At 44.8% G+C, this 12252-nt stretch overlaps 1 protein-coding gene across 1 annotated transcript in view; it reads left to right on the forward strand.

Moving 5' to 3' along the window:
* Window positions 1-12252, forward strand: part of ERICH6B (glutamate rich 6B) — an 80528-nt gene that overhangs the window by 15995 nt on the left and 52281 nt on the right. Inside the window, exon 2 of the mRNA XM_053916366.1 lies at window positions 4990-5174. Coding sequence (XP_053772341.1) covers window positions 4990-5174 — 185 coding nt within the window. The remainder of the gene's footprint in view (window positions 1-4989; window positions 5175-12252) is intronic.

A 12252-nucleotide genomic window follows, 5' to 3' on the forward strand; every position in this document is an offset into this window, starting at 1 on the left:
ACTTGCCCTGAAGAAGGTCGGGAGCATAGTCCAATGGCACAGGGTATATATAGTATATTTCACAATTTTTGTCTTTAATTCTCCCAGCCATTATCTAGCTCCCACTTCACAAACAAGGAACCTGGAGTTAGGGAGAGGGTGTGTGACTACCCCAAGGTCATGAAAAATAATTAGAAAAGCCAGGAAGAGCTCTTCTTTCTCTTAGGATGACTTCCTTTTCTTTTCTCCTTTCCTTTCCCCTTCCATCATTTTTTATGCTTTTTAATAAACTGTGTGCATACTTTAATCTCAGAGAGTGACATAAAGAGAAATAAAACCTACCTTTGTTCATTTTTAACGGAAAATTTGAAAAGTAGGAAAACACCACCCAATCTATCAACGTCAAAATATAAATAAAGCTAGTTCACATTTTAGTGATTTTTAATTTGTGCTTCCCATTCTTAGTGTTTTCATATTGGGTGCTAGTGGTCCTTTTTTTGTTGTTTTGTTTTTCTTGTTTTAAACATACTATATATACAAGTTTGAATTATACTTTTCTAACTTGGTATTGTGACTTCAATATTTGTTTTTGTTGCTTAATTTTTGGAGACATCATTTTAATAGCCAAGTAAAAATCCTCAGTAATGTTCTGTCACATGAGTAAATTAAGTGTAAGTGTTGAACATGTAAGTTTCAAGTTCAAATTTTCTGATTCTCATTTCTTTACTATTTCCACTGTGCCATTCTCTGTTACTAGAATTCATGTCATATTTTATCCCAATTGTACATGAAATTCTTGATATCATATCATTCAAGGCAAACAGGTGATTAAATGACACAGTTTTTCAAAACTAAAAATAATTTGTAATTATTTTCCTAAAATAATTACAGAGAATAAAAAATATTCTCTGAACCTCAATCACCTCTTCTGCACAGATATCCTTCATCCTGTGACACAGAGAGCACCTGTGATAAAAGATTAATACAGCAAACTTGAAATTCCAAAATTATGATTGCATAACTATTATCTTCTTGAGTTTTCGTTGATTTTATAAAATTTCAATCCCATAATTTCTAAAGGAAACCATTTAGAGAGACAACTCTAAGGGACAGTAAAAATAAAATGAAAATTATAAATCAGGGTCTTTCCACCCCAATCCCAGCATTACAAACTGAACAACACTTTTTTAACTAGGAAAAAAGATGGGCTTTTTTTCTAAAATTTTCTTTCTCTTCTTTTTTCCCAATAGAATTCAAGATGACTTATTCATCACAAACCCTGCTTAATCTTAATACAAGGTAATAGTTTTCTTGTAGGATATATTCAGTAGAAATTTATGCTTATGGATGATGCTTCAGGAACCTTTAGGTTTCCAAAGGCAGGGAGTGGGGAGAGGGGAAGGTGGTGCAGGGAACAGGTCCCCTGAGGAAGAAGGAGCTCAATCAGGATGACATCTTCTGGAAGTCACATACAAAGGACCTCTTAGTATTGTTCCCCTCTGCCACCCAGTTACTCACAGGATGAGGGACAGGTCCCAAGCCTAGAGCCCTGGAACCTAGAACTACAGAGATGAAAAGGCAGAGGGTACTGGGAAGAGAGAGCAAAGGGCCCCACATGCTTGTACTAGGAGATGAATGAATGCCCAAAGGAATTTGTGATCTTCTTTGCTCAGGGATATTTTTAAGGTCTAAATGATCATTCGGTGAGTATTCATTAAACTGCCACAGAACGAGGCACATACTAGATGGTCAATAACATACCTGTGGAATAAATGATAAAAATGCCTTAAATGTTGGGGGGCTGGGCTACTGATTCACAGTACTTGTCCTTGACTCTCGGCCCCTATAATCCCTTCCCAAAGGATGATGGATCATTTCTATCCATTTGGAAAGTGGGTTGACACTAGATATGGTGAAAGCACAAGGCCAGCTGGTTATGGTCAGAAGCAAGGATAAACCCCCAGCTCTGCTGCATTGGGAAGCAACAGATTACAGCTTAGAACTAAGGGCTCCACGCAGTGGTATCCTTAGGCCTGGCAAGGCCAGCCCCACACCCCTGCTCTCTACCGGCCACCTCATTCCATGCTTCACACTTCCAGGAGCACAGAAACATGGATCTGAAAGGATCGCCCCCACCCCGCCCCCCAGCATTAAGGCAATGTGTAAGAGGGAGTGGCTTGTCAAAGGCCTCATCACCTCAGTTACTGACACTCACATAGTATTACACAATGTGGCAGTAAAGGGGCCTGACAGTGAAGAGACCATTGGAAAAATAGTGATTGAGAAGAGGAACTCCAGAGCCAGACTGCCTGGTTGTCAATCTCAGCTCCTCCACCTGCCAGCTGCATGCCACAGGGTGACCACTTAGTATCCCCATGCCTCAGTTTTCTTATCTGTAACATGGTAACAGTGACCTTCAGCCTCACGGGGCTGAGGTAAGAATTAAATGAGTATTAACTCATGGGGCCCACTTAGAACAGTGGTTAGCACACAGGACATGCTAAGTAAGTGCTGAGGACCATTTTATTCTCTGTTCTGAGCTTCATGAGCCACCACGTGGGAACTTAGCATGCCTAGAATGAGAATCATGATACCTGGTCAGCTTTGTACCAATCATACCCACCTGCCCTGACCTTTCTTCATAGTTTGGCTGAGTGGGTTTTCTATTCCTAGGGCCCTGAGGAAAACACAGCCATCAGAGAGGTCCTACGGCCTAACCTGGGTCTGTCCATTTGCTTCTGGCTTGGGTCCCCAAATTTCAGGTCTGGACCCTGGAGTGCTTAGACAGGTCCTGAATTTTCCTGACACTAGGTTGCTGAGAGAATGAACCCTCCACAAACCTCTAGGAAAGCAGTGTTACACTTGTGTTTGTTAAGAAAGGGGGTGAGAAAGGGGAGAGCATAGGAGCTACTATAAAGGACACAAGGACAAAATCAAGGGGGAGGGTAGAGGTGGGGGAGGGAGGTGGGACTGGCTGGGGTGGGGTGGAGGGATGGGGAGAAAATGCAGACAATTGTAACTGAATAAATAAATAAATAATCAAGAAAATTTTTTTAAAAAGATAAAGGAGCTAGGAAAAAAAAGGGAGGGGAGCGTTCAAGTCAAGAGTTTCACGGCTCTCTTATAAATAGGAAGTCTCCCTCTCCCACTCCACATGCGTGCCTTGAAGGTCCCACAAACATATGCCAGGCCCCTTCCCCACTCTGAAGGAGCTGCTGAAGCAGACCTGGAATGGTCAAAGGTCCCTGGGATCTGGGATCCCATGGGTCCTCCTTGTACTCTCCTCATTGCAGATGGTGCAGGGAGCTGGTGTCAGCCCAGGTTGGTGGGTGCTAAGGCCACAGCAGAGCCCTGGCATGTGCCCCAGAAGGTCCTGCAACATCCCAGACTGGGGCAGTCATGGCATGGAGGGTGCTAAGTAAATGTACCCAGAGATGGAGATGACCAGAGCCATTATTACCTTAAGTATAATCCTTGTGTCTGTTTGGCAGCTTTGACTTCTCAAGGTCCTTTCCTGGGGATTTGCATTATCTCCTTGGGTCCCAGTGGGCACCTGGTGAGTGAGGTAGGACAGGCATTATCTCACTAGAAGAAAAAGTCCAGGGGAGGCTCCTGATCTATCCTTGAGGCCCGGAGCAGGGCAAGAGTTAACACTTGCCAAAAAAAACCACCTGTGTCCACTAGTTCTTGATCCCTACAGTCATGTGACCAGCACCCAAGCATCTTGCTGCTTGACTCCAGGGCCCCTTTCAATGGCACATCCTAGGAAGAGCTGCTCTGCCCCAGCCTGCTGGCTGGCACAAACCCAGGCCCACCCACAGGACCCTTGAACTGACCCAGGACCTGCCTGTAACACCCAGAGACGCTGAAAGAGAACAGCTTTCTGGTGGTGTCTCCAGGCTTGAAAGAGTGGCTCCTCCTCTCTGCTTCAATCACTTCACCCACACTTTCAGACCACAGCCCCTGACCCCCTCCCTGTTCCTGCATCCGGGAGCCCTGATGCAGGCAGGGGACAGCCTCTCTCAGGAAGTGCTACTGAATTTCTTACTTCCCCTATGAGAAAAATAGCAGCCAACATTTCCCCCACCTTCATTTTGTCCTCACCTATGGGGAAGTATGATTTTCAAAAAGGTGCAAAAACTGAGGTACAGAAGTTAAGTAAATTACCCAAAGCTACTCCACTATCATGTATGAGCCAAGACTTAAGCTTGGGTCATCTGACATCAAAATCTATGTTTTTCTACCAACCGTAGTTTCTGCCCATTTATATGTTGGGTATTTTCCCTTATAACTCTTGGGCCGGTTTATATGAGATGACTTCAGGGCCAAAGCACCCCAAAGACCCTTCTCATTCTTTTGAATTAGTTTCTTGCCCCCAATTAAAAGTCGGAGATTCCTAAGGAAAGACACAGTGTGAGTCAGTGGGTTGGGGTACTCCCTTTTCATCACGTGCTACCAGGTAGCAGGGTCTGTACCCCACACCCAACACCCTGTCATCAGGCCCTGCAGAAACCTTTCTCAATGATGGTAGTATTTGTAGTACAAAGACCAGAGGGGACAGACCTCAGAGCTTGATGTTAATCTACTGTGACATCTACTTTGGTATTTTTTTTTTCCCACTGTGTCTAAGGCAGCTGTGAGGCAGGAAGGGCAAGTGGAATTATCAGGGCAATGAACCAGAAAAGACAGAGAATGTTTTGGAACATTGGACAGTCAGTTATAGAAGCCTGGCCCATTGGCCTCTGAAGTCACCCACAGATTCTTCCACTGTAAGTAAAGCAGCATTTGACAACATGGGTCTCTGTTACCCAAAATGGCACACAGGCCTATTTTCTGTAATCCACAATCTGGTCCCTTCTGCCTTGTGGTGACCACCATCTGGTATGGGCAGAAGTCTGCAGGAGCTGAAGTGCAGCCACCACCACCCCAGCTTCCCAGCAGGACATAGCCCTGGGTTCCCACCTGGCCCCTGTTTGGAAGTTGACTGAATCCTGTGCTCCCCTCTGACAGAAACCCACCTGCTGGCATCTCTCAGGTGACCACCTTCTTCACTATCCCTCCTCCCACCTTTGAACCTGCTAGCAAGTCTCCTCATTATGTCATGAAGCCTTCTACATCCTTCTTGAAGGATGGTGGAGAATCTCTGTCCTGGCAGGACCAGAGCACACAGACGGAATACATCTATGAGACCAAGGGTAAGGGGAACTGCATCCGCTGCCCACCCACAGCTGGGCTCCCTGGGGGTTAGGGGAGGAATGCATTCCATGTATGTGAAAGACCAGGGCTCAAGTATTATTTCTCATGCTGAGGGTATGTACTGCTTCCTGTGCCATTTGAAGTTGTATTTTGGGTAAGAAGTTAAACTCTTCTACTAGTCCTGCTGCAAACTTCCTCCAACCCAGACTCCCCTCAGAGAAAGAGCATCAGCAAAGTACTGAGACAATTACCTTCTTCAGTCTTTTTCTGTCTCTTCATTAATCTTCCTGTTCTTGTTCTTTGTGAACACAAGCTCTATTTCCCTCATGGACACCAGCCATTTCCTTCCCCAATTACAGGCCCATTCCCCAAGGTGATGGGCCTTATCCAGATAATCAAGTGGACAAGGGTGCAGCTCCAGATGACCCCAAACTCTATCTCAGCATGCAGTCAAAGCCAGCCCTGACTCAGGACCAGTCAAAACCAGCCTAGTGTGAACTTTTGTGGCCACAACTGGGAGACACTCAGAGACAGTCTGGCAAGGTTTCAGTGGACAGCTTAATCCTCTACCCAAATAAACCCAAAGGCCCCTCTCTTCAGGATCCTGGGGATGAAACACTGAATTTCTCACCACTATTAATAAGTTAAATCCAGCCTTAGTGAGATTGATCCATCACAGATTCACAGATTTGTTTCACATCTGTAGTCATGGCAGCAGTAAATTAGATTTCCCCATCACCTCATCTCTCTGTCCCAATCTGTGCCTGCTAAATTTCATAGCTCCAATGTGGTTAAATGAAATTAGGAGACTGAACCTATGCGGGAGAATGGAGAAGCAAAGGGCAACCCATACAAGCTAGGATTGGTGGCACAAGCAGCACATGATGGGGAGTATTTTACAGGCCAAATCAGATCTTGTTAGACCTTTGTCAGCACATGCACTCTGATGGGGCCCCAACCACTGGAACTATGTCAAAGTCAGTAAGCATGACAGCTGGGAAATATCTCAGCATTTCTCTACATATTCATAAGCAGCATCCTGAAAGTCATTTAGTGGGTAATCACATGAAAGTGCCGATGCTAAGCTTGAAGGGATGTGGAATAGGAAAAAGAAGATAAGAGAAGGCTAGGGTGTGGGAAGAGGGGCACAGGGCCTGTTCATACCTCTGTGGACCCACCTCCAGAAAAAAACCCTCTGGAAATTACTGTTTGATTTGACCTGTTCATTCATGATCCTTCTGGTTTCTAAGTTTAATTTACAGAGCTAGCCATGTTTTTATCTAATTTAGGTTTAAAGCACTCTGCATACTTGTTCTGTAGGGGCAAGTTTTACAATTGTCTTATCAGTACTGAGTTCCTTAATACCAAAATATATTCTGTGTTTAGTTAAAGTCTAGCCACCCACTGTAAATGTTGTGACATGGGTGCCCTGGGCCAAAGGTGTGGACCACACAGAAACCTTTAAACCAGGCTCAATGACATACCCCAGGTTCCCACAGTTATGTGAGAAGATGGTCTTTACAACAAAGGTTCACGGAGGTTCTTCTTCTCCTTCTGCCTATGGTTTACAACCTATCTGTTTGGGGAGCATTGATAATAATTGGGCAAAACTTGCCAATAATAGGTACATGATTGATCTAGCCAATGGAATGGAACAAATAAGAAAAAGACTTCTCTGAGAGGATGAATAGTTATAAGAGAAAGTGATGGAAGTGCACAAGTGGAAACCAGGAAATATGGAGCTCCAGGAAGCTAGAAGAGCTCAAAACTGTGTCAAGAGGAGGTAAGGAAAGTGATTCAGGTCAAATGATTGGAAAACCACAGACCACAAGTGTAGGATGAATACAATGGGTGAAAGTTTCTTATTTAAAAAAAATTTTTTATTATGAGTTTGTTCAATCCTCGTGGGCCAGAAATGGCATTTTACATGGCAAATTCCTCCTCAACAAATCAGACTTTGAATCAAATGAGCAGGAAAAGCACCCAGATAAATCCTTGAAACCTTACTACAGAGAGTGGCAGATCCAACATGGAAGGATTGCTAAAAGTACCAGAAATGCCTTGCGACCCATGTGAGGAAGCCTGCTGAAGGAGGACCAGAAAGGATATTGATGGCTCCAGTATCCACCTATCCAGACACACAGCAGGATCATAAACACAGTATACCAAAAGTTCTGACACAGAGCATTACATCCACGCTTACAGAAATCCTCAAGTCTTAGTGCCTGGCATATAGAGAGCACTTATAAATATTTGTTAAATACTTGTGAAATTGTTGCTGAATCCTCATCTGATTCAGAGCAGACATGGTGAAGAGAAGGGTACACCTTTTATCAGAAAAAAAAAAGTCTTACTAGAAAGAGAACAGTGTCTAAGAAAATGTAGGTGAGGATAGAAAGGCGGGAAGATGGTGGCAAGATGGGTGGGAGCGGAGTCCACTTCCCCCTGCGCACTGGTGAAAGGCCTAGGTGATCTGAAGAACAGAGCGAACAGCCAACACTATTCCAGAATATATGAAGATCAGAGACCAAAAATTGTAGAGGACATTGAAAAATCAGACAGTAAGAAAAGTGCTTAAGGACAATAAGATCCCAGGGACCAGCGCAGGGACCAGGGCAGCTGAAGCCCGAGGCTGGGAAGCAGGGTCTAGTGCAAGATTCTTGGGAGACAGACAGGCTGGGCCGTGTGAGAGGTCAGGTGCTTGTTCGGACCCAGGGCTGGAATAGGAGGAATTTCTCAAAAAGAAAAAAGAAAATAGAGACACTCAGCGGCTGTTTAGAGAATTCTCCGCAGCAGCCATGGCCTCCTGCGCCCCCACCCCCACAGCCCCTGGACTGTGAACACCAGATAAGTAGACCCAGCACACACCTGAAGCCCGGGTAGATATGCACCCCAATCAGCGGCCTGGGTGCCAACACCTGAAGCCCGGGTTGGTACACACCCTGATCAGAGGCCTGGCTGCCAGTGGTCGACCACGCCTGAAGCACCTGGGACTGAACAACTCCCACCTAGCCCCTGCACACACAGCCCTGCAGGGCCTACTCACTCTCTAGAAGGAAGGCAGAATGCCCAGCAGAGGGGAGCTACAGGTCTAGGGGAGACTGCATTCCCTGGAAAGACTTGACCTAGTAGGGGGATGAACTACCCTGAAGGAGCACCAAGAGCCCCTAGCATCTAAGACAGCAAAGAGCAAGAAGAGGGAGTGTGAGTTGCCCCTAACTGGTGCAACTCAAGGACAGTACAACTGGTGGACTAAAGGCCTAGGAGGGAGCAGAAGGACCCTGAGGAACTGGATTGGAGGCTGGAAAACAGTGAAGAGTGTGGCTCAGGAAGGGAGAAAAGTGAAACCAGCCCTTCCAACCTCCCCCCTCCCAACAGACAGGAAGACCAGCAGAACTGACCTGACCAGTTTAAAGCCAGCATAATATTTTTCTTTTATTTCCCCCTAAATTCCCTCTTCCTTTCTGTCCTTCTTTCTTTTTTTATTCCTTCTTCCTTCCTTCTTTTACATTTTTATTCCTTCCTCCTGCCTTCTTTTATTTTTTTTTATTTTAATTTTTGTTAAAATTCCTTATTCCTTTCTTTCCTCCAATCTTTTTTATTCCTTTATCCATCCTTCCTTCCTTTTCTTTTCTATTCCTTTTCCCTTCCTTCCCTTTTTCTTTTCTTTTTGTTTTTTCTCCTTTTCCCACAGGTGAGACAATAAAATCTGGAGCTCTGAAAAGACCCAAGTAAGACCCAAACAGGGATCATCCTAACAACCGAGACAGTGAGACAAATTTCACTTTGCTACTCCAGAGAACTTGCAAGGTGGGAGCAGTGAACACCAATACACCTGCTGGAAGAGGAAACCCACCAACAAAGGAACCACCAACAGATAACAACAGAAGAGGGTGAAGGAGGGTATACAAGCCACACTAACCTCAATCCAGGACTGATCTGGAAATACAACTAAATAATGGAGAAATTACTGAGAACAAACAATAGAACAAGAGTGAGAGAGAAGCCTCAAAACCTTGTACACACAGAAGAATCAGCTTCAACACAGCCTGTTCACATCTGCACAACAGAATACAAGATGTGGTGGACGGAATGACCCTCAATTAACCAGCTCCAGGGAAGGACCCATCAGAGAAAGAACCTACAGCAATCAAAACCCAAAGACATACAGAGAGCCAAAATAAATGACAGCCCAAGACCAGCAAGCTCAGAATATTAAAGAGACGGCATCACTGAATCCCACTGGCATTCTACCATGGCAGTTCATACCATAAAACCAGGGAGTCAGAACAGATCAATTTAAGAAGCAGAGGCTGGAACCAAGATGTCGGCGTAAGTAGACACACTGCGCCTCCTCGCACAACCAGAACTGACAGAGAATCCAATGGCAAGGGGGTCCGACACCAAGGAAATAAAAAATAAACATTCGTCTGGACCGGTAGGAGGGGCAGAGACGGGCACCAGGGTGGAGAGGACTCGAGTAGCTGTGGCGGGACCCAGACTGGCGGAGTGTGGGACGACCGGGGCAGGCAGTCTGAGCACTAGCAGACCTTGCAGCCACACATTTGCGCAGATAAACCTAGAGGGCAGGACTCAGAGTGGCGGAGAACGGGGCAGGCAGAGTGCGGGTAGCACATCGCAGCCCCACATTCGAACATAGATAAACCGGCCGAACAGCGGGGAGCGAAGCAGACCGCGCAACCCAGGGCTACAGTTGGGGGAAATAAAGCCTCAAACCTTTGATTGAAAACGCCCGTGGGGGTTGGGGTGGCAGCAGGAGAAACTCCCAGCCTCACGGGAGAGGTCGTTAGAGAGACCCACAGGGGCCTAGAGTGTGCACAAGCCCACCCACTCGGGAACCAGCAACAGAGGGGCCCAATATGATTGTGAGTACCGGAGTGAAAGATTGAAATCCGGAGGAGAGTGGGGCGGGCACCATTGCTCCCTCTTGGCCCCTCCCCCACGTACAGCGTCACAGAGCTGCAACCAGCATTACCCCGCCCTGGTGAACACCTAAGGCTCTGCCACTTAAAGTAACAGACATGCCAAGACAAAAAAAAAAAAAAGAAAAAAAAATGGCCCAAATGACAGAACACTTCAAAGCTCCAGAAAAAATACAACTAAGTGAGGAAGAGATAGCCAACCTATCGGATACACAGTTCAAAACACTGGTTATCAAGATGCTCACAGAATTGGTTGAATCTGTTCGAAAACCAGATGAAAAAATGAAGCCTATGCTAGGAGAAACAAAGGAAAATGTACAGGGAACCAATAGTGATGCGAAGGAAACTGGGACTCAAATCAATGGTGAGGACCAGAAGGAAGAAACAAACATCCAGCCAGAAAAGAATGAAGAAACACGAATTCGGAAAAATGAGGAGAGGCTTAGGAACCTCCAACACCTTGAAACGTTCCAACATCCAAATTATAGGGGTGCCAGGAGAAGAGGAAAAACAAAAAATTGAAAACATATTTGAACAAATAATGAAGGAGAACTTCTCTAATCTGGCAAAGGAAGCAGACTTCCAGGAAGTCCAGGAAGCTCAGAGAGTCCCAAAGAAGCTAGACCCAAGGAGGAACACACCAAGGTACATCATAATTACATTACCCAAGAATAAACGCAAGGACCTACATCCAAGATTACTGTATCCAGCAAAGCTATCATTTAGAATGGAAGGGAAGACAAAGTGCTTCTCAGATAAGGTCAAGTTAAAGAAGTTCATCATCACCAAGCCCTTATTATATGAAATGTTAAAGGGAGTTACCTAAGAAAAAGAAGATCAAAAATAGGAACAGTAAAAATGACAGCAAACTCACAGTTATTAACGACCACACCTAAAACAAAAACAAGGGCAAACTAGGCAAACAACTAGAACAGAAACAGAACCACAGAAGTGGAGATCACATGGAGGGTTGTCAATAGGGGAGTGGGAGGGGGAGAGGGGGGAAAGGTACAGAGAATAAGTAGCATAAATGGTAGGTAGAAAATAGACAGGGGGAGGGTAAGAATATTGTAGGAAATGTAGAAGCCAAAGAACTTATATACATGACCCATGGACATGAACTATAGGGGGGAATGTGGGAGGGAGGGGGTGGGCAGGATGGAGTGGAGTTGGGGGGGGGAATGGGACAACTGTAATAGCATAATCAATAAATATATTTTTTAAAAAAATCAAAAAAAAAAGAAGAAGCAGAGGCTAACAAGAAGAGTCTCACAAACAACGGGCAGACAAAGAAACAATCCCCAAATGAAAGTAAAGGAGGAAGCCTCAGAAAGAATGCTAAATGAAATAGAGGCAAGTGAACTATCAGATACTCAGTTCAAAGCAATGGTAATCAGGAAGCTCACTGAGCTCACAGAGAATTACCAGAAATGACAGGGAAACTACAATGAACTCACTGCAAACTATATCAACATGAAAAAGGAAATAGAAACTATCAACAAGGGCCAAGAGGCAATGAAGAATGCAATTTCTGAACTGAAGAACACAGTAGAAGACATCAAAAGCAGACTTGATGAAGCAGAGGATTGGATCAGCGAGCTGGGGGACAAAGTAGAAAAAAACACCCAGAAAGAGCAAGAAAAGGAAAAGAGGCTCAGAAAGAATGAAGAGGGATTAAGGGAAATGCAGGACAACATGAATATAATAATATCTGTATAATAGGGATACCAGAAGGAGAAGAAGAGGAAGGGTTAGAAAATCTGTTTGAAAAAGTAATGATGGAAAATTTCCCTAATCTGATGAGAGAAAAAGTCACCCAAATCCAAGAAACACAGAGAGTCCCAATCAAGAGGAACCCAAAGAGGACCACCGCAAGACACATCATAATTAAAATGGCAAAATTCCAAGACAAAGAGAGGATCTTAAAGGCAGCAAGGGAGAAACAGGAAGTAACATACAAGGGATAAGGATAGCATATCGCTTCTTAATGGAAATGCTCCAAGCCAGAAGAAAATAGCAAAAAAAATATTCCAAGTAATGAGAACCAGAGGCCTACAACCAAGGCTACTTTACCCAGCAAGGCTCTCAATCAAGACACAAGGTCAAATCAAGAGCTTCTCAGACAAAAGAAGTC

The sequence above is a fragment of the Desmodus rotundus genome, chromosome 13, assembly GCF_022682495.2.
Source record: "Desmodus rotundus isolate HL8 chromosome 13, HLdesRot8A.1, whole genome shotgun sequence".
Lineage (NCBI taxonomy): Eukaryota > Metazoa > Chordata > Mammalia > Chiroptera > Phyllostomidae > Desmodus > Desmodus rotundus.